The sequence below is a fragment of the Aspergillus stella-maris genome (genome assembly GCF_047715825.1).
Source record: "Aspergillus stella-maris strain CBS 113639 unplaced genomic scaffold BDV14scaffold_4, whole genome shotgun sequence".
In the NCBI taxonomy this organism is placed as follows: Eukaryota; Fungi; Ascomycota; class Eurotiomycetes; order Eurotiales; family Aspergillaceae; genus Aspergillus; species Aspergillus stella-maris.
Window position 1 is genome coordinate 734,003 of NW_027396798.1, and position 27,187 is coordinate 761,189.

The following is a 27,187-nucleotide window of genomic DNA, read 5'->3' on the forward strand; positions in this document are numbered from 1 at the left end:
GTGTTGAGACGTCGTGACATCGTGACATCGAAATCGTATTTATATCGCTCGCTGCGCTTTGCAAATATCCACACAGGAAACAAGCAAGACTATGTATCAACAAGAAGCCTGCCTTCCGTAGAATAAGGTATCTCCGGGTATCCAAGGTGACGTGACAACAGCCGTCCAACTCCTGATTGAAATAATCCAACCATCAAAACAAAATCAAAATAACAGGACACTTCAAGTGCATGCAAGCTTCATCTTCCGGGGTATTTTCTCTCGATAAAAACAAAAAAGCAAGCCAAAACTCCAAGCTCCATAACAAAAATCCCACCTGCAACTGCAGTGCCAATGAACCACCCGAGAGAAAAACATGTGCAACATATTACAACAAAAATCCAGCTTCTGGTTCCCAAACGACTGTTCCAGAGGATTGGTTAAAGCAATCGTCCTGAGGCAATCCTGTGGGAATTCCTTGGGCATGACCAAGGCATGATCCAGTGGAATCCCGGGAGATCCGAAGGTTGGGCCAAAAATATTAATCGTATGTCCAAGAGAAAAGGAAAACCAGTGGTGATCCGGGGAAATAGTACAGGGGGAATAGTCGAAGAATGTCCAAGAAAGAAAAGGCGAAAGTGGTGAAGTTTTTTGGGCGTGAATCATGTCCGCAGGTGAACTAGCAGACGGAGATGGGGTTGTAGGTGAAGGGTTGGTGGCAAACGACGAAAGGCTCCGCAACAATGGGCTGCTCCGACATGTCATTGCATGGCATCGAGTCCTGTTGCGGAAGGTCGTCCTTGGGGCAGTCCTCGTCGAATCCAAGAGAGGACATGCTTTCAATGTCTGAGAAACTCTCAGTGTAAGAAGAGGCGTCAGAAACAGCAGAGAAAGCATCTGAGTATTGAGAAGAGTCAGACGAGCAGGCGGATGGTTGCGTGTTCAAGTCCTCGACGACAGGGGCGGGAATCTGAGGGGGGTGGATGTAGTTGACAAGTGGCCCAGTGGTCGAGCCCCAAGGAGTCATGGGGTTGTGTGTGAACCGAGGGCAGTCCAAAATGAGTTGGCGCAGCTCCGGAATGGTAATCCTTTTGGATGGGTCGACTTCAAAGATGCGGCCGAGAATGCAGACCATCTCATCCGACAACGGAAGGATGGACTTGAGAAAAAATGGGTCCTTGAGATAGGCACGGAAGGTCGAGTCCTCAAGAGAGGCACGCTTCCATGGGTTGCGACCGCAGGTCAAGTTGACGAGAATGACGCCCAGGCTCCACACGTCGTTCGGTGCTGACTGATAGTACGACATCGGACGAGGGTTCGGTTGCTGGCACTCTGCTCGACTGGTTAGCGTTGTAAACAATGACGTACAGCGACAACGTTACCAGGTGACATGTAGAATGTAGATCCGCAGCCAAAATCCGAGGTGAGATAGTCTGTTGTAGCAAGGCCGAAGTCGGCTAGCTTGACAGTCAAACCATGGTCGGTGACCAGGATGTTCTCCGGCTTGAGGTCCCTGTGGTAGATTCCCAGCGAGTGGCAGTAGTGGACGGCATCCAAGATCTGGAGGAAGACGCGCTTGACCAGGGGATCATTGCCGACAAAATGGCTCTTGTCGGTGATGCTAGAAAAGAGGTCTCCTTCAGGGCAGAATTCAATGACCACGTAGGTGCAGTCGACGGAGTCCATAATGCGCATCAGGGAGACGACATTGGGATGTTGGCTGGCCATGTGGTGGAGCTTGATTTCGCGTTGCTGGAACTTGAGCTGGCGGGGATCCAGCCCAGCTTTGTTGAGAGCCTTGACAGCATAGAGGACATGGGTGTGAATGTCAACAGCTGTGTAGACGACGCCATAGGCGCCGACTCCAAGGATTCTGGTGAGCTCCAGCCGGTTGGCTAAGAGCAGTCCAAGGCGGTCTTCCGGGGCATAGCAGCGGGCGAGTGGGGGTGAAGGGGGAGGAGTAGGAAGCATGTGAGGTTGAGGAGGGTACATGAAGGGGACAGGCGGGGCCAGCATGGCAGTTGTGTTCAATTATCCTTGGGAGAGCGAGAGAACAAATTGGCCTGTCCGTAATCCTGGAAGGTAGTATATCCTAAAGAGGAATATCCTGGGGGGTGGGATATATCCTGGGAGTAGAGCTGGCGAGACAAGAGACACAAACACCAAATCGGACCGTATTTAGACGCTTTTAAGAAGCCATGGAAGGAGCGAGTCGGCCAGATCTATCCAAAGAGTCCAGGGAGGAGGAGAGTTGTTTGGTGTTGGGAGTTGGGAGGTGAGGGTTGTAGCACAGCCAGGTTCCAGTCACTTGGGCGGTGCTGATTGGTTGTTGAGATGTTTGTCCTTGAGAAGTTCAAAGAGTTGATGTTTGTTGTTATTGTTGTTGACCGGCAATCCAGATATTAAAAGGAAAGATAGAAAATGTTGTATGTATAGGAGCAGAAAGGAAGACGTATAAAACAGAAGCGAAACAGCGGAGAGAGGTGTGAGGAAGAGGAAGGTTAAGGATGAAGAGAGAGAGAGAGAGAGGGGAGGTAAGATGATGAAAGTCAGAGCGAAAGGGGGAGCGAGAAAAGGGAAAGGGCAGCAGGATACGGGCCAGAGTAATAAAACCAACGGGAGGAGGCAAAGCATCGAGGCCAAGTGTGGCCACCACAGGCGTTCCTCGTTCTTAGTTGGTACGAGTATCTTACCGTCTTACAGGCTGTGACATTGCGAGTTACATCTGGACCGCCCTGACTGGTCACAGGCCCGGTGGAGCCCCAACGACTGGCTGCCCCAATCTGCTCATGGCGGTGTGGCGGGCCCACTCACACCAGTCAGGCGCCCTCACGCCCATTGGTTTGCATTGACACACTCCGCCCGTGTTTCTGTTTTTACCAGCCTCGATGATTCATGACTGAACTATCATGGCCACACACCGTCTTTCTTTTAGATAGTGTACCGTAGATTACTGAGCAGAACGGTCGACAGTGTAACTAGACTGTAGACTATAGAGCTACAAAACCTACAATTGTAGAGGTAGGTTCAAGAGTGAGGTGCACCTGCCGTGCCCTGTCTGCCCTGCCGTGCCCTGGGCGCCATGTCGCAGGCTGCCCTGCTCCGGCTGGGCTTCATCAATCGGAGTATATATCACAGCCTTGCCTCCCCACTCCTCACAAAGATCTCGAACCGGGCTGCTGCAAAGGCGAACAACCACCTGAACCAGTCTTCAACAAGTAGCAGTCTAGTCCAGGCTCCAGCAGGCGCCAAAACCCAACTAATATTGCCACCGATCGCATTCCCCATGTGGAAGCGACCTGGAACATCCATGGACGGCCAGCGGTGGAGCCCTCCTTAATCTCAACAGATTAAGGTGTCGACAGTGCGTGCGCTCCACCGCTGGAACGTGTGGTCCTGGCCCTTGCTTGCCTTCGACAACAACCAAGTGCTGCTGCTGCTGCAAATAGAACGGTCTCCGAACCTCCAACCCACAACTAACCGCTCTAGTTCGCAGCTCGCAACCACTGAGGCACTGAGCGTCGCAGTCCCAGTGTTACCGTACAATACAGCGAGCTAGGGTGCTCAGTGCTAAGCAGCACCAGTGAACTCTGACAAAGTGAGGCAGGATTCGAGACCCAATGAGGCGCGGCGCATGGAGCCGAAGGAAAGGCACTGGGGCCTGTGATTTGCTGGGGCGTTGAGCCTGCCACGCTGTTGAGCAGGGCTGGGCGTCAGTTTTTCTGCGGACGGTTGTGGGGGGAAATGAAGCCTGGCCGGGTCTGTGCGTGCTGTCTGAGCCTGAGGCCCACATTATTTACTTCTCGTCCATGGTTGAATGCGGATGAGATCATCTACTGGCAAGCAAACACCTGCTTTGAGGTCCATTGGCCACTGGAGGATGGACGAGTTACTATTTCTAACTGCATGCGAAGAATAAGACCACGCCATGATGCCAGCCTCGATGTTGAGATGTTTGTTCGCCCCCAGCCATGCTTGACTCTTTGTTCATGGCTTCCAAGATCGACCGATACAGATGACCTGATTCGACCAGGCCGACTCAGTCAATAATGTCATGCGAGCAAACACTCTCCGCGCCCGCAGGTTGGCTGCAGCCAGAGCAGAACAGTAAGCACTGAAGCAGTCAGCCAGTAACCCTGCCCGGCTTTGGTGCTACCTACCATGCCCCGTAACTATCCCGTATCTACTCTGTAGGCACACTCCTGGAGTACTTCCGCGACCAGCCGCCGGTGACCTTCCTTACAGAAGCAGGCAGCGGCAGCCTCATGTACCGTCCATTGTTCTGCTTGCTTCCTGCGTACAGTACATGGTACCAGTCATGTCTGGGGTAAGTACTGTACTCGGCAGCCTCGGCCTTATTGACCCTTGATTGATAGCAGCAAGCAGGACCTCGTTTCTTTATGACGATGCTCGAACCATGAAGTAGCTTCGTCATCGCTGTCTTTGTCTTGTATCCTTTACACTCGATCATGAAGAAATCTATCCGAGCCGCTGTCTTTGATAGAATTCGCCTTGGACGGGACGAAAAGGTGTTCTCGACTCAAGCTCAACAAGGCACCAAGAAGAACGAGAGTAATCATCTGAGCCACAAATCAGCACCATCGAACATTCGAAGCGGCTAGAAATCTCCAAAGAAAGCCTGACCCCAAAGTGACGACGACGATGATAGCATGATTGGGTAGCTGACGCAGGCAGTAGCGCCGATCATCGACGCGCCAGAGCCCAGAGATCAGTCTACGACTATACGTCGATGGGATCACTGGGCCGGTAAATTCGCCTCCACTGTTCATGGATGTGGGTGGTAAAGATGGCGATGGCGAGCCGCGATGCTGCCCGGCCGCCCGTGTGGATTGTGGGTTCCGGGCCACACCATGGCACACTATCGTAGTACCCTGGCTCGGGTGATGCCCGTGATGTTTGGTTTTGCCACCGTTTGGTCATACTACCCTTTCTAGTCTACAATGCAGTTTATCCTGAAGATGGGTATACTACGGTCTTGTTATAGATGTGCATACATCGTTTACAGAGGCAAATATTCTTGACGCTCAAGGTAAGTATTCTGTAGGTGATAATGTGCAATGCGTAAGATGATATCATCTCGGTTGTGTGTACAATGTAATAATAATATGTCCGTCAATGCGTCACCATTCGACATGCTCCGTGCTCTATATCTCCCTTGAAACACCTGGTCAAGCCTTCGGCCGCGAGATAAACGGGTGTTTCAGCGCCTCGGCAGGCGTGCATCTCTTCTCCGGGTTAAGGCTCAGACAGCGGTCCAGCAGATCGACAAACAGTGTCAACTCCTTGGCTTCGGCATCGCTCATGCCCCTCGTGCCCTTGCCCGTGCCCAACAGCCTAGTCTTTAGATCGCGCGTGGGCTTCTTGAAGTCCAGAATCCGGGTGGCGAGGCGCCGGGTGATCTTGTCCTCTTCCGTGCTGTGGAAGTTGGCCATGTCGTCGAAGTGTAGGTGGGCAAGGGATCCTCGTCGAAGAAGCTTGGGCGGGTATTTGCCACGGCATTCCATTATCGACTTGAGCATTTGGTTGTTGTTGCGGCCGGTGAAGAGGATCTTGCCTGTATAGAGCTCGAATAGCGTGCAGCCGATGGACCACATATCGATGGCGTAGTCGTAGGGGATTCCTAGTATGATTTCGGGTGCGCGGTAGAAGCGGCTGACTAGGTAAGGTGTGATTTCGTTATCTCCTGCTGGGGATGCAGAGCCCAAGTCGCACACCTTGAGGATGTTGCGCTGTTCATTGACTAGGAGGTTATCGGGCTTGAGATCGGCATGGAGGATGTTGCACTTGCGCATCAAGCTGAGACCGAGGAAGATCTGTTGGGAGTAGGCTCGAATCGCACGCAGGTTGAGCCCAACATCGCGGCCAAACTTCTTCAACACCTCTCGCAGGTTCATGCTGAGGTTCTCAAAGACCATGCACAGGTGGCCCTTGTGTTCGAAGCTGCGTTCAAACTTGATCATGTGCTTCTTATCTTCCGGGTCCGCTTCTTGAAGCTGCTCCAGGATGTTGATCTCTTTCAATCCTGCCTTCTTCATCGTGTCGTTCTGCCTGATGATCTTGATGGCCACGACCTTGTTCGTCTCCGCATCCATAGCTCGCACAACGGACGAGAACATTCCCTTGCCCAGATTCTGCGTCACATGGTAACGGCCATTGATCAACTCACCTATTCGAAGGTTGTAGTATCCTTCAGGATCATCCCAGTTGTCCATCATACTAATGTCAAGCTCGCGCGCTTGAGGTACAGCGACAGCCGACGAATGCGCCGGCTTGGCCGTTGCCTCGGTGTCTTCGGCAAACATATCATCGTCATCGTCCTCCGCAAACATATCGTAGGGATTTTTCTCGGCTCCCGGCTGTGGAGTTGCATCAGGAAGGAGTACGTCCTGCTTGGTAGTTTGTGTTTCATCATAGCTTGTGGCCGAGACCTCGTTCTGCCCGTTCTGCCCACCGTGCCTTTCGCTTTCGGCTTTCATGTCAATAGTAGGGTCATAATCTGCGGCTGAAGGCTCATCTTTGTCGGCGCCATCTACGGCACCATCTTGGGCTATATCAGAGTCTTTGCCAACAGTAAATTCGGGGAACGGGTCCACATTGCTTTCGTTCGGGGTCAAGGCCGAGTCTGCAAAGTTATTTTCCATATACCTGAGGGAAACTGCAACAGGCTTACCTGTCTCGTTGCTTGGCGTCACTGCCTCGCTTGTTGGAGTCATTCCCCTATCAGCAATGTTCAGTGCTTGAATGCGCAAGGGCGTCGCCTGGTCTTTGTATTTAGCCTTGATGGCTTCGCGCCGTTTGCGCCGTGCTTCAAGCTGCGCTGCCTCATCGAGGGGTTCGGCCGGCTCAACGTCTGGCTCGTTCATGCTAGAAGAGTTAGTGCATAGTCTCGACTGAGAAGTTAATGAAACATACCGATCGTTGGCAGTGTCGGCAGCAGCCGGAGAAGCAGCCTGAACCTGATTTTCCTGAGTTTCAGCATCTTGTCTAGAATCACGAGCGACAGCTGAGGGTTTGCCCCGTTCGCTCACTGACTGTTCAGTAGTAAAAGACCTTCTGCTTTTCTGCGACGCCACGCTGTCTTCTCTCCGAGATCGATGCGAGTCCCTGTCATCGTCCGCATACTGCTTGCGCTTGCGAGCGTCACGGTACGGCGAACGGCTCCGTGTGCGCGGCCGCTTTTCCCGCATCCGGTGATTGTCATCGCCATATCGCAGGTCCGCGTGCTGTTTCTCCTCGCGATCGTAGTCGTAGTAGGATTTTACCTGCCTCGTGTAGCCCCGGTCACTATCATATCGATTGCCGCGTCGCGGCGGGGTGCGCCCAGAGCGTCGGTTATCATCGTAGTCGATGCCATAGCTGTAGTCATCGTCCCGCCGACGCTTGTACCCTCTGTAATCTCGGTATGGCGAGCGCGATCTCGACCTGGTCCGCGACCTTGATCTCCGACGCGGCGACTTGGAAGACTTTCTAATTCTGGTGGGACGGTCAACGCTGGTGCCATTAAGAGGAAGTTGCGACGTGTTTGCCTTCGTCTCCGAACCTGATTCGATGATTTCGCCCTCTGAGGCGGTCGATGGAGACCGTGTCTTGCGTGACGCAGATGCCATGGTGAGTGGACGCGCTGTCACCCAGAAGAGTCTCGGCTAGGGTTTACCAGGTAAGCTGCGGCTTGGAAGAAACCTTGGGCAGCTTCAGAGATGGTAGGATTCGGCGTTAGCAAGGATGCTTGCAAAGAGATAGCGTGTGAGTGCTGAGAAAGTCCAACCAACTGGGTAGAACGCCACAGCGCTGCCGATATTCACGTTCTTGCGATAAAGACCATATATCCTAAGGATATAGAGACGTTATATTCAGGCCAATTCGGTGTTGCGTGGAGTCTTGAAGACGCGAGTCGATCAAGTCTGTTCACGGCTCAAGCCCAAGGACCTTTGCCCGTCGTTCAACTGACAGCACCTCAGTCACGGGGAGGCCGAGTATTCCGCGCTAATCCTTTTCCATGCTAGCCCCACTCCCCGCGCCGCCCTCCGCCTCTGCTCACTTTTTTCCCTCCCCCTCTCCCTTATCACCATCGCAAACACACCCTTTCCCCTCCAAAACCCCCCAAACCTCCTACAAGACTCACAATGGGCGGCGCAAGCAGAGAAGGTAAGTCTAGCATGCCCATCTGGTCTCTGTCTTGTTTAGCGTCGAGCAAATTACTAATTAGGATTATTCTTATCAGGCGGCAAAGTCAAGCCCCTCAAGGCGGCTAAGAAGGACAAGAAGGAACTCGATGATGATGACCTTGCTTTCCAGGAGAAGCAGCGTGCTGGTATGAACACTCTTTTCCTTATACTTGGATCTTGCAACAAGTTTTCGTTCGAGCAGTGGCTAATTCTTTCATTGTTCTAGACGCCAAGGCCAAGAAGGACCTGATGGACAAGGCCAAGGGCAAGGGTCCTCTCAACACTGGAAGTCAGGGTATCAAGAAGTCCGGCAAGAAATGAGTTCTATAGACTAGGTTTAGTCTGCAGTTCCTCTATTCTATCACGAATCCAACGAACCACGAGCCACGAGAGCGCGGTGGCAATGATACCTGCGCTTTGCATAGCGTCTTTTGATACATCAAAAATTTGGTCTACCTTCTCTACATTAAGCATCCTCGCTCAGTAGTATGGATTGTTTCATGGCATCAACTAGAGTCTTTTGGGTTGTAGGACTGATAAGTCCGTCAAATATATGAACAAGAAGGGTATCATTGGCGCACTACCAGGTACAAAATATGATCAACATTATCACCAACGACAAGCACAGCTGGAACGAACATAGCATGGATTAAAAGCTGATAAGATGCATGGGTAGTTGAAGGAAATGGCTCAGACAAGGCTTTTCACGGAAACATGGGGGAATAGAACGCTCCAACATAACGCGACAGGAGATTGCTCAGCTAGTAACTCTTTTGACCCATAAGCTGCCGCTTTGGCCATATAAATCTTCATCATCGCGCTTTTTCCAAGCGCGGAGTATCTTCAAACCAAGATCGTGCTCCTCCTTCTTGATCTCTGCCAATTCGTTGTTGAGACTGGCAACCGTCTTCTTGACCTCCTCACGGGCAGCCATATCATATGCGATAGAGCTTGGCTGGATGACTTGCGTCAATTCATGGATGATAGTGTCGATGTTCGTTCTGCGACGGACAAGTTCGGACCTCTTCCCTTCCAGCATCTCTATGCGACCCTGGGCGGTCATCGGTGGTGGGGGTAGGTCTTTGGTCGAGGGAACTTCAGAAGGAGTTGGCTTTCTGACCGGTCGCTTGCCAGGTGCAGTCATGCTAGCAATCGGACGTGATCGTGACATGATGGAGCGGGCAGTTTCACTCGATTGTGATGCTGTTTCGATGACACTTGCTGGGGGGCTGGGAGTTATGCTCTCCCGTATACTCGGAGTCGGGCTTCCAACTTCAGTGGGATTATAGGTAGTGACACTGAAGCGACTTGTTGGCTCGTGAACGTCATCGTCAGCAAGTGTCAGGTCAGTTAGGCTGTCACTAAACGTAGGCTGCGACGCAAGATCGACGCGTGGCGGGGCACTGCCACTGGCAGCGCTAGTGTTCTTAGGCCTGGTCGCCTCAACCTCACGAGGGTCATACGTCCTTGTTCGAGGCTGATAGTTTTGAACATGGTTCCTTGCGCCCGCAGTTATTGTCGTAGTAAACGTTGCGGACCCTCCCACAATAGGCGACGGTGTATTCATTTCTCTTAGCCGGTCATTACTCCTCGCCAACCGTAGACGGGAAGAAGATCGGTTTCGTGGCCTTTCTTCGATTGGAAAGACCGTAGGGTTTCGACCGCTTTGCCCTCTCCATGGCTCCCGGGGAACAAAGGGTGCGTCATCAAAAGGTCGATTGCGGAACTCAGAGGTTTTCTTCCTTGAGTGAAGCTGTTCCTTACCCCAGCCGATGATCTTGGAGCTGTGCGAAGGCTTTGAACCGTGGTTTGTCGGGCGAGCAGCAGACACATGCGTTTCGAAGGAGACACTGCTGGGGTTAACCTGTCCGGTTCTACCTCGCTTACTGCTTGTCGGTTCCCCAGAGTAAGCGTCCCACCTGGTTGCATTGGCCTTGGGCAGCGGCTGCGACGGTTGCTGAGCTGGCGGTGGGTCGACACGCTTTCGAGGGACAGGGATTTGGCTCGTAAACCTGTCATCATTACCCCCACCGGTCGCTTGCATTGGCTCGTTCTCTATGGGAGAAACAGCCCTTGACTGGTCTCCGCTGTGTATCTGACTGATCGGCGAATCAGGAGGGGAAATATCGACGCTTCTTGTTCCTTGAGAGTGAGCATCGGAAGACTGCGGAGGCTGAAGCTGTGGAGGGAACTGGTATGTATCACTGATAGAGCGCTGGCGTTGGTGGTCAAAAAGAACGGTATCTCTTGAATAAATAGACGACGCTACTCGTGGAACCTCGAGAGGATGTACGTCGAATTGAGAAACAGGAGGAACACTAAATATCGTCAGTGTCATTTCAAAAGGGTTCAAAAGACCGTGTTCGCGTACGAAGGTAGCGTTGGCAATGCTTTGGTGGAGAGGTCGCGGGTGTGACCGACAGATGGCGGGGGTGTATGAAGTCGAGTAGAAGTGGGCGGATGATTCTCAGTCGAGGGTTTGCGAGATCGCGAAAAGGGCACTTTTCCCCACATCTTTATCTAGTCTAGACTCTGAAAGCAATCAGTCGAAGTTCTCATAACTCTAATAAATTCGGTCTGCGGCAGTTGCGACTTACCGCGGGTCCGTCCAAGCAACCAAAGAGCCTCTAGCAAAGTTTAGAAAGAAAGGAGTCCAAGCGATCAACACCTGGAAAACAACCCGATAGATATAGAATTTTCTTTTTTCATTCAATTGACATGCCCGCACGTCATGTACAAAGATGAGCCGGGCTGAGAAGATCGAAAGCCGACTCGGGCAGTGGGCCAAAACAAAGGAACCAAGGGAGGGCAATAAGGCAGCAGGGGGCCAAAAGACGAGAAAGGCAGGAACGAGGGGAACGGAAGTCGCAGATTGAAAGAGAAGACGACAACACCAGCGCGCAGCGCAGCCACACATGAAGACCAAAAGGTGAAGGAGAGGAAGAGAGCGAAAGTTGGTTGGGAGAGAAGGAAGAATGTCAGTAGGAGGAAGGAACCGCAGCAGGCCGAGGCCAACACATGTCCACCATTATTACCTATTATTCACAGATTAACTAAGTCAATCAAACGACGATTTTGGGCGTTCACGGACGAAAAGAGACCCTGTTTCAGCCTAGCAATTGCGGGCTAGCAGGCCATCGAAATTGTGGTCCCATCCATCTGAAACTCGCGCCTTTTATTAATAGTATTCAAGGCCTGCTAGTTCGCACATCTCCGTTCGCGCTTGCAACGGTCCACGATCCGCATCAAACAGCTTGCTATGCAGGGGGTTGGAGCTAGGTTTTGGAGGCGTCAAATGCTTCTCTGTCCTGAGGCTGAGAATTGTTCTTAGTCCCTATGTTTACGCGCCATGGTTGAGTCTCGCCCGCAAGCCACATTTGCCCTAAGTTCGTGGGGTATATCTCCACTGGACCACATCAGTGAGAGTCCAGTTGCTTGGTAGTAGTTGCTAGTTGGTACCTTATGTGCCGGGCTGTGGATACTAAGCACTGGCCGCTTCATTCGCTGTATGAGGCATTCTCGTAGACGCAGTTTGGATTGCTAGTCCGTGCGACGATCGAACATGGCCATCGCACGGCTGGCGGCTTGCTGCATGACTCTCAAGATCGTTTCAAGTTACCAAGGAACCAGATGTAAATACAAAGTATAAGCTTGGCTTGAGACAGTACTTTTACGTCATCACATACTCGACGCTTTGCATGGGTAATTAGATTAGGCATTAAAGTAGTTGCTAGATGGCAAGAGGTGGTAGCTAAGTTGAGTGCTACGAGATACCCAAAAAACCAGGTAAACCGCATATACAATCTGCCTCGGCCAAGGCATAAAGAAATGTATCTGTCATCGCCTCAGAGCCCCCGATGATTTGCTGTAGCCAACTCCCCCCACCGACTCCTCCAAACCCATCGCTCCCAAGCCCAGACGCAGCCCTAAGCAAGCCCAGCGTCTCTTTGCAAAGCAGCAGTTTACCCCGTAATATAAAGCGGCGGATTCTTCTTGACTCTTCTGCGCCCATCTTGTATTCGCCATATCCAACTGGGTCACGAGAACAATCCGCTCGCGCGGCTGGAACAGAGACAGGAAGAAGCTCGTATGAAGTCCAGTAGTCGAGGCACTGCAGGACGAGTTCCATGGTAGACATACATAGTATGAGGCTTGTATCGTTGGCGCTAGAATTGTCTTTGTGCCCGGCCGGACACTGCAGAAACCCACGGCAGATGCTCAGCGCAGCCTGTACGCCTTGAAGGGTCTGGTCGAAGCGGAGAGAAGCCGGGTTGGCAACCATTTGCCGGATGTGATCGTGGTAGAAGACAAGAGTTTCGGAGCAGTCGCATGTTGGCCGAAGGACGCTGGGAACCTGTACGGCGAGTGGGAAACTGGTGAGCCCCTTTGTGATGAATTCTTTTTGCAGAAAAGTTGGGGACATGGAAGCTGTGCATGGGCTGTCGGTCATTGACATAGAGGACTCGCCGGCGTAGAGCGAGGGATACTCGGCGCAGTCAGTCAGGAACATCGAGGCGTCTGGTAAATCACCCAGAGGGCTATCGGACAGCGGGTCAGTTTGGAGACTCTGTGACCGTTAGCTTTATCATGACCAGCCATGATGTAAGATGCAAATACCGTGACGGTGTCGCTGCGTGTGAGTCTCGGGCTCGGGATGGCTTCAATGCTCCTTTTGGTGAGTCGGTCACCCGAGGTAAACGCAGCTTTGTTTTCTTGTAGTTGACCCAATTTCCGCAGCGTTGACCTATTTTTGCTCCCTTTAGGCTTGCCAGACCGGTTGGCGACTCGATATCGACATGGAAGTCCATGGCGGAGGCAGCGAATGCATGTATCCTTCCCTGAAAGATTGCACTTCACTTTGGACTGTCTGCAGTTCTCACAAGCTGTCCTCAGCTTTGGAGTCTCTCCATTATTGGAGGAAGTGGCGGATTCAGTGAGCATCGAGAATGTAGGTAGGCGGGATCAGAAGCGGCTGCTAGGAATATGCAAGGGCGATCTGTAGTCAGCCAGATTAGAAAAAGCACAACTACCGGTCCCGTCAGCCATGTACCGTTCAGCGAATTCTGATTATATATATACACGTTTACGCATATATCAATCCTTTGCCGCTGCTGAGTTCAGTTCATACTTAACTGAGGACCCGAGCGCAAATTGAAAGTCAGCCGTTGTGAAACCCAAAGGATTCATCTGATTCACGACGCATGGCTCTGGCCAACTGCGATCTGGGGCTTTATCTGCACGCCTCCAGCAGTCCAACTGACACCAGCCTCTCAGAAACCTAAGCTCTCAAAGCCAATCACGCGTTTGGATGACTGTTCCTGGCAAGAGGCGAGAACAGCCGCTCAATTGTAGGCGAACACGGCAATGCCGATGAATAAGCTTAGGTGCGACACCACGTACACGCCATTCTGTATCAGCACCGTGGGGCTTCGACGTAAATTGATTCTAATTTCCGCTGCAAATTTCCAGAAGACGCCCTTCAACGATGGAGTAGTATCCAATAAAATCCGACATCGTTCGCCGAGAAGAGCAGATTCGAGACGCAGGCCAGCGCAACATGTGAATGACGCAGCCAGGCCTTTCTGCCCTGTTTAGGTTGCGACGCCGCGCATGAAGCTGTGAAATTCACAGGCTTCGACAGCGCATCTCCTCGCAGCCTCCAGCGCTTGTTCTGTAGTAGGGTTTCCAGCGTTGCGCTGTCTTAGCCTGTCCTAGTTTTAGGGCAAACTCAAGTCGACTCTACCGTCGCACAGGTCGCCATGGTCGGCACGGAGCACCCTTTTTGGTTGGATCAAGTTCGTATGGTGAGCGTCAGCGCTCATATTGTCACCGTCACCATGTACATCACGTTGAGATTGGATCACTCCAATTCCTGAACCAAGGTTACGTGTTAACCACCCAGGACTTTTTTTTTGCTTGTTCGTGTGATCATCAAGTCCTCCTGGACGAATCATGGCAACGACCTTGGGGGACAAGTCTCTGCGAACCCACTATGTCTATAATCGAAGGCCTTCAAAAGTCCTGTCAGATGAGCCACAGCTGCGCAGACAACTAACACATGAAAGATCTGATGCGAACTTCCCCAAAGATCGAACCTCCCTGGTCGTAGCCGTTCGGGGACTCGGGCTGCATATATCCCCGCACCCAGGATGTACAGAAATCCTTGGAGCAGAAGCCAGCCGAGGCCAATTTGCCGCATCATTTGGTCACGGCCGAAGAGCTGCAGCCCGTGAATTACGGGAAACACCGCTGACAGGCCCATTCCAACAAACATGCCTGCACGGAATGGTCGCCAGCGGGGGGTCCGGAACTGAGGAAAGATCGAAACCATAACGCAGCCAAGGCCAATTGTGCATATCATAGTCCAATACACCCTCTGTAACTCAGGAACGCAGTAGAAGCCGTAGTAGACGCTAGGAACAAAGCTACCCACAATGAGTCCTACAATCCCAATGTAGTCAAACGCGTTCCCAATGCGTGCAACAGTCGGGGAATGGTTCGAGATGGTATGATAGGTCGCCGACATCCCGAGACAAAAGGCGGCTCCCGCGAAGAAGCAGCCAAAGGCACGAATATCATCATGAGTGGCGGTTTCGTATCGTGGCGTGAGAGCTCGATGCAGTTGATAGGCAGCAGGGATTGCTAGTATAGATGGTAGTAAATGGGTGTAGATATTGACGGTCTCATTGTGAATATATGCCAGGGACTGGAACGAGCCGAGAAGCGAGTACGAAGCTGGTCGATACCCTGTATGGATATGCTGATTATCGCGCTGCCAGTGGGGCAGGTCGTCCCAATGAACAAGAGATCTGATAGCCCGAGGCGGATCTTCCAGCACTGCCGTAGCAATAGAAGCTGTCTGACAGCTTCCCGGGTCCTTCTTATTGCTTTCGGTGGGACGACGCTGACGAGGTGGCATCTCGAATAAGCAATGTGCAGACAAGTGGAAAGGTCGAGATGCAAGAAAAGGTAGCGTGACCAAGGACTAAAAATAGCTTAGATATTCATAGGATACTGTAGATTCAGAAGATGTCTGGAGATGTTTTGATAGATTAACGATGCTGGAGAAGAGTTATAGAAGAGAAAAGGTGTGTTGAGCTCAACTACTTTGGCTGTTGAGGAGACAAACATGACAAACAACTGACGTCCCTGCAGTTTCCCCGCGGACCTTCTTCCGCTCTCGCCATCTCCAGCTCCACTACAACTTCACCTCCACCACCGAGAGCCAGATCGCACAGGCGTGCAATGTCTTCCACAGATATCAGCTGCAGGGCACAGTCATTCATTCAAACCTCATTGTCAATATAGTCCTGCCCGCGGAAGTCCCGGACCCCGTGCTCTGCATACTATATCTGACTCACTCTATACCGAATGCCAGCTCAAACTACCTGCAGCCATGAGTGGTCGAGGTCCTCCAGGCAAATGGGCGCATAGCCGCCTGAAACCAGTCGCAGGTTCCCTTGAGACTGTTGGTTTTGTGTCAAAGGGAGATCGCAAGTATGATTTTAGTGCTCCGTACATCTCGTTTGAGCTCGCCCAATTGACCCGCGCAGGCTACTAGACCATAAAGCCCAGAAGGACTACTACGACAAGATCGTGACCAGGTATATTGAGTTTTGTGCGCGCCATTCAAAGAACTTGGATGCGGCCTGGTTGTCCCTTCCACGCAGTGCCTCGAACGATGCGACGAGAAATCCCCCAGCTTCCGTTCCACAGTCAACCAAATCGGCCGTGTCACCCGGTCCCTCAGCTGCCACAGAGTTGTCCACCCTCCTTCTCTCCCTTCGTAAGCTTCGCGAGGCCACATTGGCTACTGCCTCGACCACCCCCATCGCTTTTGCGCAGCGAGTCCATGTGTTCTCCATCAAAGTCTCCATCCAGGCTCAGCACCCTCCGTCCTACTTTCCCTCTCTGCGCCACCTGCTCGACAATCTCCATACTTCGTTTAACCCGCTACCGGATTCAGAGCTCAAGGATCACATCTCGTACCTCATTCTGGATTATGCCTGTCGCCAAGAGGATTTGGTTGCCGCTCTCGACCTTCGCGCCCGTGCGCGCAGGCAGTATAATTACCAATCTCGGGAGGTTGACCAAATATTGCAAGCTGTCACACATGACAACTGGATAATATTCTGGCGGATTCGGAAAGAGGTTGATTCTTCTATGCGTGCAGTGATGAACTGGGCGGAAGACCGGGTTCGACGGCAAGCTCTCAAGGCAGTCGGCAAGGCTTACCTCGATGTCGATGTTGCGTGGATAGTTGAGGGATGCACCGGGGACCAGTCTTGGACATGGGAGAAGCTGGCAGAAAGAGAAAAACTAGGCTGGGAGAAAGAAGGTGATCGGATTATAATTCGAAAACCCAGGTCAAAGCCGAAACCCGAGGGTAACCTCAGGCCCATCCAGGAAAGTACAGGTTGATGTCTCGATTACGATTGTCATACTGCATAGCGCTCTGGAGCATTGGTGATGGCGTTCGGCAAAAGGTGATTTTGAGTAGGACGTGATGTATGGTTATTCATAGAACATATGGCAGCACATCACATACCTCTCCATTCTGCGCCTCTGCGCACACGGTGTTTGTAGACTTAGAGCTTGAAATCCGCATTCAAGCGATCTAGATTAGCATTTCCTGTTATTGGCTGCTTGGCAATTGCCTCCACGAGCCCCTGCTTCAACTGAACAGCCTTATCAGAGCACAGCTCATAGACCGTTGCAAGGTTGAACACAAGACTAGAAAAGGAGTGCTGTGTCTGAACCAGAGATTCCAGGACCTCGCGTGCCTACGGTTATTGTTAGTTTCATATCCCCACGGCAAGGTTGAATAAAACATACTCCACTCAGCTGGCCAGTATACAACAGACAGACAGCCAGATTCTGAGAGAAGATTGCATCGTCGATTGCCCTGCCTTCATCTTTGAGAGCGCGCCATTCGCCAACCGCATCATCATAGCGGCCCTCCGCCATACTGAGAAGAGGTGTGAATATCGCATCTCCACCCTCGCCGAGTTCCTCACATTGTTTCCTCGCAGCATTGACATCGCCAATTGATAGCTCAAGAAGCATGGCTCTCAACTTGGTCGCCTCGTTAATCGATCCTCTCTGCCTCAAGCTCTCCAGTAACCTTTTAGCAGCGGTAAGATCGCCCATCTCCACCAATGCATTCACGGCGCGGATCCCTAGGTCCGACAGTCTCTGTTCCCAGATTTCTCGCTCGGCGGCGTCAATATCCGGACGCATGATCTCCCTTCGCGCTTCAAGACCAATTTCGTACAGACCTCCGATTCCTCTGCGTGGGTCACCAAATCCTATACTCTGCAACCTTATAGCTAAGACGCGGAGCGGCCATGGTGCAATATGCCGGGGGTAGCTTGGCTGATGCTCATTGGCTTCCGTCGTCTGGTGCTCAGGATCGACATAATAAAACGTCGAGCTCAGGTCTTCAAGGGCTTTGGACTCTTGCGCTGCAATGATGGTGTTGCCAGATAGCTCTAAGCACGCCAACCGCGTGTAAAACAGTGCAAAGATGACTTGGGTATCTGTCCGAGATACCAGAAACGACGTCAGGATCTGACCGCAAAGATAGGCCGCCAAAAGGAAATGGCCCTCTGCCAGGAACTTCTCGAGTGTGCCTAATGACGAATCTAATGTCTCATCGGACGTTGGCGAGATAAAATCTGACCGCAATGCATGCGGGATATCCACCTGCGATAGAGAATGATAGTTGTCGTATCTGAGAAGGAAAGAGAGGTCTTTCTCTATACTTGATGACAATTCCTCTGGGACCAGAGGGTCCAATAACCTCAATGACTCTCCTGAAAATGCTCCATGTTCAAATGGCCTCGGACTCAGTGGCGTCGATATCTTGCTCAGGCTCTCAACGTTCAAAGGGCTGTACAGGGGGTATTAGTATCCAGTTGCCTGGTCATGAATTACGTGTCTTACTCGTCTGGTTGATCTAGGGGGCCTTTGGTCGAGCTACGCGGCCTTGACGCTGAGAGGATTAGTGTCGGATGCTATTTTAGGCAGCGATAGCTCTTACATCTGGAGACGTTGCGGCCGTGCTTGTTGTCCATCGTCACTCAGTTGGTTCTTGGGTTTCGGAGATGGTGCCCAAAAGGCTGATTTCCCGGTAATTATGGGGAGCAGTAGTTTGAGGAAGCAAAGATTGAATATAGATGTTTTGAACCTACTTCCGAATGTCCAAGCAATACAATGCGGAGTGAGGTTATATTTAGTCCTCAACGGCGATGATTCTGCCTGTAGGCGGTGAGGCGATCGGCGAGAATGGCAAGCTGGCCCCATTTTTGTTTGTTGCCTTTGAACCGTTGAACCATCTACAAGCCACACTCGCGACAACCTTCCTCGTGCATCTCTCCAACTTCTGCTCTCCTACTTCGTCCCTAACAACTTTCTCATTTTCTTCTTCTCACTACTTTACACCGACAGCTATACCGATTTCTCATCATGTCTGTTATTGCTGAGGAATTGCGGTCGAGAAACTTTAGTACGGCTTCCCATCTTCATGTTGTTGAGAATAAGCAGACAGCAGCTAACAGCTCATCACTTAGGTATCTACGGACAATGGTCAGTTTCCTTACCTCAAGTACACGGTTTTCGCTCTTCTTCGCCCTCAAATTGCGCATTGTCGGGAAATTGGCGATAAATGGCTGCCTAGAGTCTCAATGGATATGCTTGGCGTTGTTTGCGCTGACGGGCGCCTCAACTGTCGCCGGAGAAGGAGCAGCCGTTGAGTCGCCTGCGCAACATTCACGCTTTATTTCCAGCATTCGGGACAGGGATTGTGATGTTACTTTCACGGACACGAAAGCTGACGGGTTGCTTTTTAGGACGGGTGTACTGTGCATCATCCTTTGCCTTGCCGTCGGCATTGCCAACATCTTCTCATTCAACGCGGTCCTCATCATTTTCAGTGTTCTCTGCATGTAAGGCAATTCTGGAATCTTGAATAAACGTGCAATAGCTGATATGTTCAGTATCTCCGGTTGCATCCTCATCTTCACTGAAGTGCCGTTCCTGCTCAGAATCTGTCCTACCTCGGCAAAGTTCGACACCTTCATTCGACGTTTCACCACCAACTACATGCGCGCTGCGATGTATGTGATCATGAGTGTCGTTCAATGGCTCAGTCTGCTTGAGAGAGCCTCCAGCTTGCTCGCGGCCGCTGTCTTCCTCCTTATTGCGGCTCTCTTCTACGCGCTAGCTGGTCTCAAGAGCCAGGAGTTCGTAGGCAGCAAGACCCTTGGTGGACAGGGAATTGCGCAGATGATCGTTTAAAAAGGATATTTCGATTCTCGCTGGACTGCCGCACCCTCACCTCAGTCCGCGCTTCGGGCTCCGTCTGCCTTCATCAATTTTTAATGCTGAAGCAAGACAATGAAGAAAATGAGCTGAAAAAGAACGTACTGAGTTCTCTCCGTGTCCAGTGCGCTACGATTACGAATTGACGTTGTTACTTTCAACGCTGTTGTTCCGACTTTTGTACTACTATGTCGCGTTGGTGGAGAAAGCTAGATCTGGTCTGAGACACAAGTTGGCTTTGTTTTGGAGCACGCATCTCTGATTCTCATCTTTTATGGGCCGGATTTGCATTGTTATATCCTGTCTGTTTTTCAAAAGGACTTGCTGATAGTCCTGTGGTCGTTATTGGCTGGTCTTTGCTATTACTTGTTATAGTGTATACCCTAATGCAAACATCCTGGCGATGATATTGTGAAGTACCTGTCCATGGGGTATATTACCTCGGAAACGGCGGTAGGCCAGGATACCCCATAGCTCCTTGCTTCATTACTCCGGCTCCGAGATGCTTGATCGTCGCGCTAGTAGTAGTCGAAATGCATGTCATTACCATCGGGTCCCAGTGCCCTGCGCGCAAGCTCAGTTACTGTGTACATTCAGTAACCGCCAACACCCACCGAGCTCTTTGCTTATATATCTACACGATTTCTCCTTGAAATCGATCCTCAGAGCTCCAGAGGCCCAGCACGATGTATATAGAAGGTGCATTCAGCAGCTACCTAGATAGTAGGTACTATACGCCATACTCCAAACTCCAAATTGTTCCTCACTACCTTAGCCTCCAATACGGCAACGGCAACGGCGGTAGCCTCGGTAGCGACTCCATAGGCAGTATGTGACATGTCTATCCAGGCCCGTGCGAAGGGCTACTAATCGATCAGCTAAGCTATCTGGAGGTTATCTCTTCGCCCGGACATTATCTGATAAGTACCTAGATTTCTGGCTATCATTCTAGTATCTACATTATCTGCGTGATGATTTACTTCGGCCACTAGATATGCCCCCATTTGATACAGCCATATCTATACCTACCTATATCTTTTGAATCCTGTTACACTGGTGACGGGCTTCCGGCATTGTTCTAGATTACTGCTATGGTGGGTTTGACGTCATGGGAGACAGTGGGTCGTTGGAGGTTATACTTTGTTCTCGATGCTTGGAGATGTACTAGTATTACTGGTATTCAAGGGCGCAATTACTTGTTTTTTGGTGCCAAACGTGGGATTACTGTACTCTGTATAGTACATGATAGTAACCCTCTACTCATTTGAATCATTACCTCTTCGAACGAGAACGGTTCAAGTTGTCTAGCGGGAACTCCCGAGGTCAAAGTGGCCGTGCTGCTGCTAATACCTACAGTTAGTGTCCGGATAATCTTCAGTACCTATGCTGGGAGCGGAGTCCCTCATACCTACCTACCTGAGGTACACAACAAATACGCCGACATTGAAAACTCGAGCAGCGCACCACGTTTCAACCAGGCAGCAACCATTTGATTGCCGAGTGCCTTGGCTAAGGCTGTTGGTTTCCAAGAAATGCAGGAATACATGCCCGGTATACCACTGTATAAACCTCTACGTCATTGCCCAGAAACCCCCGCCTTCAACGGGAAACCCCGCATTATCATCGCGGTGCGGAACGACCTTCTAGTTCTACTAGTGGAGTTGTTCTGTAATCTGTGATCAAGGCAGGGGACGTGGTCGCAGTCATGTACAGGCCTAACGCCGAATCTAGAAAGTGTGGCGGCTGGAAACTATATCCAGTTCTAATCGAGATCGAAGGCTGGTGCTCAGACACTTTTCACGTCGATGCTCAGGCACCTCTATGGCAGATAATGTATAGACTTGCAGTTGCGCCGATAATAACCTTAGGCAGCGGTGCTTCTGAGGCCTAATGCTGTTGTTCGACGACTTGACAGTCTGATAGCAGATGGAATAATAATGCCTCCACTCATATTAAGAAATCACAGGTGTGCTTAGAATTCCAGACCAGAGGCCCGGCTAAGCCACAGACCGGCTCTTGTATCCTCGTTACGGATCCACAAGCTGAAGCGGCGAGGAACGGGGCTCCTGGCATCTGACTCGAGATTTGAGCTTTGCAAACTTTCTCTGGGCTAATATTAACTGTATTTCCATCCACTTTACCCCATGTTAAGACGTGTAAATTACTTCTTTTGCTCGGTCTGTTTGCAAAAGCTGTTTGGTCAGGCCATTTGTGAAGGCTTAAGAGTCAAGACCAGAACAACTAAACAAGTAGACTCAACGTCGTCAATTCAGGTGTGCCTGTGTGCTGCCTTCAGCTTGTTTTTCGATGGGTTTATGGTATGATCAGTAAGCGAAAGAATTGCCTGCTGCACCCGTCAGCTATTCAACAGGCTTCCATATTGTTTACGGATGACAAGTGCACGGTTCGAAACCACGTAGAAGACCAGTCTTATTTGCGCCCTACGCGAGGTTCCTGAGTCCTGAAGATACCGCTTTCGATCTGATGGGAGTATGCTGATCCGGGTCGAGGAAGGTTTTCATCAAAGGCAACAATGCCCAAAAGGCACGGAAACGCGGCGCGAAAAGACAATTGAAGTGATACGCGCATTCAGGTCGCGAATACCTCGTTGCTGAATGGTCTCAAGAAGCTCATGGGTTGCCGGTACTACCTAGGGTCTGCTGGAAGCGTGATACGCAAGACCCGTACCTGTGCATCACGGATGTACTCCGGGTGCCCACTGCCCACTGCCCAGGCTGGTCTAATCGCCAGCTCAATCAAGGCGCATATGCAGGATTGAGGATGCTGTTGGCACTAGAGAGCTTGATAGCCAACAGTCGGAATCACGTTTTCGGTTATTTGTTGAGAAGATGTGAAGGGCCTATGTGCGGTCTGCGAACTCAAGTAGAGGCAAGATATGATAGCCTCGGGCCATACTCAGTCTTCACTAACTCGACGACTGACTTTAATGGTGATAGTCGATCCCCAGGCGGTTGAGAGATGTGGCTCGAGCTATGCAACTTCAGCTCACCGCCTCCCGCCATTCATGCAGTCTCGGCCAGTCAGAGCCAGCTCGATACAATCCACACCCCGCCAATGGCACGAGCCTTCATAGGTGCATCAAAGCTACAAATTTTCAAATGATCCAGAACTGTCGTTGACACCATGGGTGCAGGGATGAAATAGAACATTAGGAAATCAGACTAGATAACTGACATGCGTGCTGAATGCTACGGAGTATATCAGCAGAATTGATATGCTTGCAACCGGGCCGGGTCTAACCCCGCAGCCAGATTAACCGGATGTTGAAATTGATAGAGTAAGAGCATACATACCTTATCCCTTATCTCATGGTGTGAAAGTTGATTCTGAATTCATGACCAAAGGATATCTGGTAATTGGCCTGATGAAGGATCCATATTGTTAATTTCCACGACCTGTATTGCATCCTTGATATGTAGGTACCCCTTGAGCAAGGATTTGAACAGCATGAGGCATCTGCGATGGAATTGAGACAATTAATGCATGCCGGTCAAAAATGCCTCAAAAAAACAAAAATTGGCAACCATCGTCTATCGGCTGCCCCTTCCTTGAATCGAGCAGTCCGACCCCTTCTCCGGCTTTGGACTTGTGTTCCCTTTGACTCTGAAATATGCCGTAGCCATAACATACTCAGATCCTTCAAGCTCTTCTGTTCAAGCTACCTCAGTACTATTGTAGAGCTGTCCTCGAGCTGGAACTGATAGGAAAGGTTTGCAGTATAAAACTTTAAAAACCCGAGGGACCCGTACAGAGAGCAGTAATTGCAACGAGCGAATCCTGTTGGCTCACAGCTCCCATACGGTCACCATACGGTTTCTAGACCGCGGAAGAGGCCCTGGCATGGCGTCAGAGCACGTCACGAGGCGGGCAAGTGGGCCGTGGCAGGAAGAAGGCGGTTAGGCGGGCGTTTTATGGCCACTGGGTTTCGTACACGCAGTAACGCTGGTTTTGCAGAGACAGTCATACATCATCTGCTCCTCCTGCTCCTGCTCGGCCCTCTTCTGCCTCAACTCTGAACTTTCTACTTGTTTTAATTCTTCAGATCCTTCTACTCTGCCTTCAGGGTCTATTTCCCCGTCTCTTCAATTCTACAATCACCTCCGTTGAGCTCATCTACCTACGCTCTACCAATCAACACTTACTATTGTTCTACCCCAGCTTTCACAGCTACAGCTTCTCCATCTGTTGTCATTACTTCGTTGGTGAGTACATCTGGCCCCAACCACCATACCTGCAAGTGCAATGTCAATCTCCCGTGGAATGTTGCTTCTGTTTTAAGCTCAGCGGTCAGCCTGGCAACGCCATTGGCTTTCTTTATCTTATCGCGAGCTTTGACAATTGCCCCGTTTGCGTCTGGTCTACACCGTTCTTTCTCTTGGTTCTTTCTGAAACCAAATCCGGCTTCTGGATTGATCTGAACCAGACCAAAGGCTCACGGGATTATCTTATTTTTCGGTGTTGCCATAGCACAGTCATGCATTTACCCCACGTTGCATCTACCGCTCTATTTGAAAGCTTGTCCTAGCTTGCTGAAGGACTCAAACTGATAGCTAACCAGACTTCCTTGTTTATAGACCGATTCGACTGATCATACACACACAAACACATAATGACGACGCAAAACGGTCCCGTTATACCGCCTCGGCCGGCAAGGTCACCTCTCGACATGACCGCGGGGACAGATATGCCCAAGATTCCTCCTCGTCCTAGTAATCGCATTGACCGTGCCGCGTCCCCAATGAACTCCAACTATGCTCCCTCGCCGTTGAATCAGCCCCCCAACGGCTCAACGTTGTCTCGCACCGTCTCCAATGACGTACCTGCTCGCCCCCCCAGTGTGACGATACCTTCGCTCGGTGAGGAGGGCATTGAGTACGAAGACCTGGACGCCATGAACGTTTCCGACAGCCAAAGTCACACTCCTGCTGACCCGGCACAAACCCGGAATGTGGCCAGCGATCTCAAGCTTCATGCCCCGCGGCCCTCCCTCCCCACATCCAGCGCCAAGGCCAAGGTGCAGGCAGTAACTCGCACAGATTCCAGCCAAGCTGCAGCTGCAGGTTTCGGCACGGTAGGGTCTCCCGAACAGGACGAACAGCAAGAACGACCTTCTCGGTCGATTTACTCTGTCCAGGGGTCGCGGGCGGCCTCCTCAACAACATCGTTTGATCGCCCCCGTTCAATGCATGAGGAGGAACATGGCATTCCAGAGATCGGTCAGCGGGTTCCGATGTTAGCCAATGCAGGCGATGTTCAAGCTCCTTCTCCTAGCCCTTACTTGGAGCAACCGACCCAGCGCTCTGGACGCGGTCACCACCGAACTCGCAGTGGCCGGGAAGCTTCTTTGCCCCCTGGTAGCTACGGTCTTCATGGGCATGGTGTTCCGAGTAACGACAAGTTCGAGAAGGCTTGGTATGAGAAACATCCGGACGAATTTGCCAAGGAGGAGCAAGGCCATTACGGTTCAGGTGTTGGTACACCACGACCCGATTGGGCCTTGAGTAGCGATGATCTGAACAAGATTGTCCGGGGTTCCGCAGTCACCGGCTCGGGTCTAGGTAAGTTTAGATTCTCCAGAAACAAATGGGAGATAAAGCTAATGGCAATAAAGGAACCTCGCCTGCTGTTACAGGAACACCAGAAGAGGAAGTTGGTTACCTTGCTTCTGACGAGTATAGCCATCGACTTACTTCCCCTCCGCCTGAGAAGCGCGACAATCAGCCTGCTGTCGAGTCACCACTCCGTAATGCAACCGTTCCGGCCGCAGAATCCCAGGGACAAAAGAAGGAAAAGCCGTCGTTTATCCACATTGATGAACCCTACCACCATCTCCACCACCCTGATGGCTTTGCTCACACCCCTGACCCGGAAGAATTCGCTCAACGACGTGGCGAAGTTGACGAAGACGAGCCAATCCTGGCTGCGGATGAAGTACGGCCCGAATCGGCTTTCCAGCACCCCGCGGTCTCTCCTTCCTTCAGCAGACGGGAAAGCATGGATTACGAAGGCCGAAGCCGAACCCCAAGTGTCAATGAAAGCCGCTCGAATAGCCGAGCGGCCAGCCATCGTGGTAGTTTTCCGACTTTGGCCAGGTATAACTCCCGCGGCGAGGAAGATATTCATGCGCCCCTCGAGGATGTGGAAGAGTACGAACCATTGTTCCCCGAGGACGAGTCGAAAGAGAACAAGCCAATCTCCGCAGCGGAGCGCTTTAAGCAGCGCCCAGACGCACTCAAACACCGATTCCCTAGTGAGGACATTTGGGAGGATTCTCCAAACAGTCTCCAGCTTCATGCTACAGTTTCAACTCCAGACATTCCAAAGGAAGCTCGTTTCGAGACTTCGGAGCAAGAGGCAGCCCGCAAGACGCAAGAGCCTGGTATTGACAGCCATCAGGTTGCGCAACGAATTCTCTATTCGGAGGAGCAAGCTCCCACGCGCCCAGGGATCGCCAAGCAAAGATTCCCTAGCCGAGACATCTGGGAGGATGCGCCGGAAAGTCAGACGTTAGTAACAACGATAGAGCCTTCTGATGAGAAGCAAGCCGCGAGCCCTGATGTGGCGACGAAGCCCACACTCCCCCGCCGACCCGAGAGGCGACAGCCTCCTCAGGTGGACTCATCCACCAAGCCAGCTTCACCTATTGAGAAGCGACAACCGCCGGTTATACCGGATAGGCCCAAGCCCCAGATTCCTGCCCGACCCGCTAATCGGGTCTCCCGCTCAAATGGTGAAGAATCACAAGATGCCTCCGCCAGATCAAAACCGGCTGTTCCAGCCCGCCCAGCTGGGGGCAAGATTGCTTCAATCAAGGCTGGTTTCCTCTCGGATCTGAACTCTCGTCTGCAGCTCGGTCCGCAAGCACCTCCCAAGCCTCAAGAAAAGAAGGAAAGCACTGCAGAGAAGGGTCCTCTCAGTGACGCTCGCAAGGGCCGTGCTCGTGGACCTGCCCGGAGAAGACCTGCTGTTGAGACCCCGAGCCCCCGCCTACCGACTATCCCGGAGATCAAGATCACCGAAACGTGGAACGTTTGGCAAGTTCGCGAGGACGGAAACCTAGTCGTCGGTGATGGTAGCAAGGGCGATCAAGCCAGCACAGCTTCGTCAGATCGTTCAGGTTGGAATGAACCCATGGCCCCGCCTCTAGCCCGCAACATGTCTGGTGGTTTAGTCGACCCCCCGAGACAGCCTCAGAAAGAAGACATTGAAGTCGAAGAGTCGCCCAGCGCCGAAGCAGTCTCACAAGCCGAAAAGACGGAGAGAGATTCAATCGCAATTGAAACCACGCCCCTCAAGAACGAATCGGAGCCCGTCGCGAAACCGGAAGTGCCGTCTCCTGTCGTGCCAGAGGCCGATTCAACAGAACCTCCCGCCGTCAACATCCCGGCCGCGGTATCAGACAAGGTCGAAGACGCCGCAGAATCTCTGGCCGCCTCGGCCGACGGTAAACGACCCTCGGACGGTCACTGATTTTGGCTTCGCTTTGGCTTCAACTTGCTCTCTTTTGCGCTGTCTCGTTCACTTGTCATTCTTACTAGTACTTTGTCCCTTCTTTGATATAACACCTTCTCGGGGAAGTCCCCATGTGACTTCGACCGAATGTACTTACCTCTGACTCTACCGCGTGCGGAACTTATTTCGTACGCCGCGGTTATAGAGTACCCTCTCTAGCGAACTGA

The 27,187-nt window shown here is 51.6% G+C and overlaps 11 protein-coding genes across 11 annotated transcripts; 5 read left to right on the forward strand and 6 right to left on the reverse strand.

The window, feature by feature from the left end:
- Positions 1-547: 547 nt before the first annotated feature.
- BDV14DRAFT_87219 (serine/threonine-protein kinase) lies at positions 548-2,139 on the reverse strand. The gene is made up of 2 exons (XM_073777749.1): positions 1,362-2,139; positions 548-1,311 (listed from the first exon to the last, which is right to left on the reverse strand). The coding sequence occupies exons 1-2, from the start codon at positions 1,993-1,995 to the stop codon at positions 659-661; spliced, it is 1,287 nt and encodes a 428-aa protein (XP_073632718.1). The 5' UTR covers positions 1,996-2,139; the 3' UTR covers positions 548-658.
- Positions 2,140-3,507: 1,368 nt separating this feature from the next.
- BDV14DRAFT_87270 (uncharacterized protein) lies at positions 3,508-4,095 on the forward strand. Its single transcript, XM_073777751.1, has one exon. It carries the CDS (start codon positions 3,724-3,726, stop codon positions 4,027-4,029), a length of 306 nt encoding a protein of 101 aa, XP_073632719.1. The 5' UTR covers positions 3,508-3,723; the 3' UTR covers positions 4,030-4,095.
- An 876-nt stretch (positions 4,096-4,971) lies between these two features.
- On the reverse strand, positions 4,972-7,914 carry BDV14DRAFT_165187 (putative serine/threonine protein kinase (Prp4)). The gene is made up of 3 exons (XM_073767312.1): positions 7,766-7,914; positions 6,913-7,689; positions 4,972-6,864 (listed from the first exon to the last, which is right to left on the reverse strand). The coding sequence occupies exons 2-3, from the start codon at positions 7,605-7,607 to the stop codon at positions 5,169-5,171; spliced, it is 2,391 nt and encodes a 796-aa protein (XP_073632720.1). The 5' UTR covers positions 7,608-7,689; positions 7,766-7,914; the 3' UTR covers positions 4,972-5,168.
- A 209-nt stretch (positions 7,915-8,123) lies between these two features.
- On the forward strand, positions 8,124-8,486 carry BDV14DRAFT_196008 (translation machinery-associated protein 7; the record flags this gene model as incomplete). The annotated part of the gene is made up of 3 exons (XM_073772349.1): positions 8,124-8,145; positions 8,222-8,311; positions 8,392-8,486. The coding sequence occupies 3 exons, from the start codon at positions 8,124-8,126 to the stop codon at positions 8,484-8,486; spliced, it is 207 nt and encodes a 68-aa protein (XP_073632721.1).
- On the reverse strand, positions 8,360-11,282 carry BDV14DRAFT_87322 (uncharacterized protein). The gene is made up of 3 exons (XM_073777752.1): positions 10,763-11,282; positions 10,537-10,690; positions 8,360-10,483 (listed from the first exon to the last, which is right to left on the reverse strand). The coding sequence occupies exons 2-3, from the start codon at positions 10,677-10,679 to the stop codon at positions 8,923-8,925; spliced, it is 1,704 nt and encodes a 567-aa protein (XP_073632722.1). The 5' UTR covers positions 10,680-10,690; positions 10,763-11,282; the 3' UTR covers positions 8,360-8,922.
- A 548-nt stretch (positions 11,283-11,830) lies between these two features.
- BDV14DRAFT_87370 (Zn(II)2Cys6 transcription factor domain-containing protein) lies at positions 11,831-13,344 on the reverse strand. The gene is made up of 3 exons (XM_073777757.1): positions 13,245-13,344; positions 12,783-13,191; positions 11,831-12,732 (listed from the first exon to the last, which is right to left on the reverse strand). Exons 2-3 carry the CDS (start codon positions 13,104-13,106, stop codon positions 11,929-11,931), a joined length of 1,128 nt encoding a protein of 375 aa, XP_073632723.1. The 5' UTR covers positions 13,107-13,191; positions 13,245-13,344; the 3' UTR covers positions 11,831-11,928.
- A 593-nt stretch (positions 13,345-13,937) lies between these two features.
- BDV14DRAFT_87342 (hemolysin III family protein) lies at positions 13,938-15,233 on the reverse strand. The gene has a single exon (XM_073777754.1). It carries the CDS (start codon positions 15,082-15,084, stop codon positions 14,116-14,118), a length of 969 nt encoding a protein of 322 aa, XP_073632724.1. The 5' UTR covers positions 15,085-15,233; the 3' UTR covers positions 13,938-14,115.
- A 1-nt stretch (position 15,234) lies between these two features.
- BDV14DRAFT_87351 (uncharacterized protein) lies at positions 15,235-16,742 on the forward strand. Its single transcript, XM_073777755.1, has 2 exons — positions 15,235-15,662; positions 15,719-16,742. The coding sequence occupies exons 1-2, from the start codon at positions 15,562-15,564 to the stop codon at positions 16,584-16,586; spliced, it is 969 nt and encodes a 322-aa protein (XP_073632725.1). The 5' UTR covers positions 15,235-15,561; the 3' UTR covers positions 16,587-16,742.
- On the reverse strand, positions 16,661-18,440 carry BDV14DRAFT_87338 (uncharacterized protein). The gene is made up of 4 exons (XM_073777753.1): positions 18,208-18,440; positions 18,111-18,159; positions 17,001-18,057; positions 16,661-16,948 (listed from the first exon to the last, which is right to left on the reverse strand). The coding sequence occupies exons 1-4, from the start codon at positions 18,239-18,241 to the stop codon at positions 16,754-16,756; spliced, it is 1,335 nt and encodes a 444-aa protein (XP_073632726.1). The 5' UTR covers positions 18,242-18,440; the 3' UTR covers positions 16,661-16,753.
- A 51-nt stretch (positions 18,441-18,491) lies between these two features.
- Positions 18,492-20,040, forward strand: BDV14DRAFT_165199 (Tvp18 family protein). Its single transcript, XM_073767313.1, has 4 exons — positions 18,492-18,672; positions 18,737-18,752; positions 19,016-19,111; positions 19,163-20,040. The coding sequence occupies exons 1-4, from the start codon at positions 18,633-18,635 to the stop codon at positions 19,461-19,463; spliced, it is 453 nt and encodes a 150-aa protein (XP_073632727.1). The 5' UTR covers positions 18,492-18,632; the 3' UTR covers positions 19,464-20,040.
- A 3,663-nt stretch (positions 20,041-23,703) lies between these two features.
- BDV14DRAFT_87473 (Aim21 family protein) lies at positions 23,704-27,143 on the forward strand. The gene is made up of 4 exons (XM_073777760.1): positions 23,704-23,710; positions 23,939-23,984; positions 24,083-25,066; positions 25,120-27,143. Exons 3-4 carry the CDS (start codon positions 24,118-24,120, stop codon positions 26,976-26,978), a joined length of 2,808 nt encoding a protein of 935 aa, XP_073632728.1. The 5' UTR covers positions 23,704-23,710; positions 23,939-23,984; positions 24,083-24,117; the 3' UTR covers positions 26,979-27,143.
- Positions 27,144-27,187: the final 44 nt, after the last annotated feature.

What these genes read in the sequence shown, in the direction of transcription:
- BDV14DRAFT_87219 (XM_073777749.1), bottom strand. Translation starts at nt 1,995, where the DNA reads ATGCTGGCCCCGCCTGTCCCCTTCATGTACCCTCCTCAACCTCACATG. An exon ending in TACATTCTACATGTCACCTG is followed by an intron (nt 1,312 to 1,361) that starts GTAACGTTGTCG and finishes CCAGTCGAGCAG; the next exon opens with AGTGCCAGCAACCGAACCCT.
- BDV14DRAFT_87270 (XM_073777751.1), top strand. Translation starts at nt 3,724, where the DNA reads ATGAAGCCTGGCCGGGTCTGTGCGTGCTGTCTGAGCCTGAGGCCCACA.
- BDV14DRAFT_165187 (XM_073767312.1), bottom strand. Translation starts at nt 7,607, where the DNA reads ATGGCATCTGCGTCACGCAAGACACGGTCTCCATCGACCGCCTCAGAG. An exon ending in GCCGACACTGCCAACGATCG is followed by an intron (nt 6,865 to 6,912) that starts GTATGTTTCATT and finishes TAACTCTTCTAG; the next exon opens with CATGAACGAGCCAGACGTTG.
- BDV14DRAFT_87322 (XM_073777752.1), bottom strand. Translation starts at nt 10,679, where the DNA reads ATGTGGGGAAAAGTGCCCTTTTCGCGATCTCGCAAACCCTCGACTGAG. An exon ending in GCATTGCCAACGCTACCTTC is followed by an intron (nt 10,484 to 10,536) that starts GTACGCGAACAC and finishes GACGATATTTAG; the next exon opens with TGTTCCTCCTGTTTCTCAAT.
- BDV14DRAFT_87370 (XM_073777757.1), bottom strand. Translation starts at nt 13,106, where the DNA reads ATGCTCACTGAATCCGCCACTTCCTCCAATAATGGAGAGACTCCAAAG. An exon ending in CACGCAGCGACACCGTCACG is followed by an intron (nt 12,733 to 12,782) that starts GTATTTGCATCT and finishes TAACGGTCACAG; the next exon opens with AGTCTCCAAACTGACCCGCT.
- BDV14DRAFT_87342 (XM_073777754.1), bottom strand. Translation starts at nt 15,084, where the DNA reads ATGCCACCTCGTCAGCGTCGTCCCACCGAAAGCAATAAGAAGGACCCG.
- BDV14DRAFT_87351 (XM_073777755.1), top strand. Translation starts at nt 15,562, where the DNA reads ATGAGTGGTCGAGGTCCTCCAGGCAAATGGGCGCATAGCCGCCTGAAA. An exon ending in GTGTCAAAGGGAGATCGCAA is followed by an intron (nt 15,663 to 15,718) that starts GTATGATTTTAG and finishes TGACCCGCGCAG; the next exon opens with GCTACTAGACCATAAAGCCC.
- BDV14DRAFT_87338 (XM_073777753.1), bottom strand. Translation starts at nt 18,241, where the DNA reads ATGGACAACAAGCACGGCCGCAACGTCTCCAGAT. An exon ending in CGGCCGCAACGTCTCCAGAT is followed by an intron (nt 18,160 to 18,207) that starts GTAAGAGCTATC and finishes TAATCCTCTCAG; the next exon opens with CGTCAAGGCCGCGTAGCTCG. An exon ending in CCCCTAGATCAACCAGACGA is followed by an intron (nt 18,058 to 18,110) that starts GTAAGACACGTA and finishes CCCCCTGTACAG; the next exon opens with CCCTTTGAACGTTGAGAGCC.
- BDV14DRAFT_165199 (XM_073767313.1), top strand. Translation starts at nt 18,633, where the DNA reads ATGTCTGTTATTGCTGAGGAATTGCGGTCGAGAAACTTTA. An exon ending in ATTTTCAGTGTTCTCTGCAT is followed by an intron (nt 19,112 to 19,162) that starts GTAAGGCAATTC and finishes TGATATGTTCAG; the next exon opens with TATCTCCGGTTGCATCCTCA.
- BDV14DRAFT_87473 (XM_073777760.1), top strand. Translation starts at nt 24,118, where the DNA reads ATGACGACGCAAAACGGTCCCGTTATACCGCCTCGGCCGGCAAGGTCA. An exon ending in AGTCACCGGCTCGGGTCTAG is followed by an intron (nt 25,067 to 25,119) that starts GTAAGTTTAGAT and finishes ATGGCAATAAAG; the next exon opens with GAACCTCGCCTGCTGTTACA.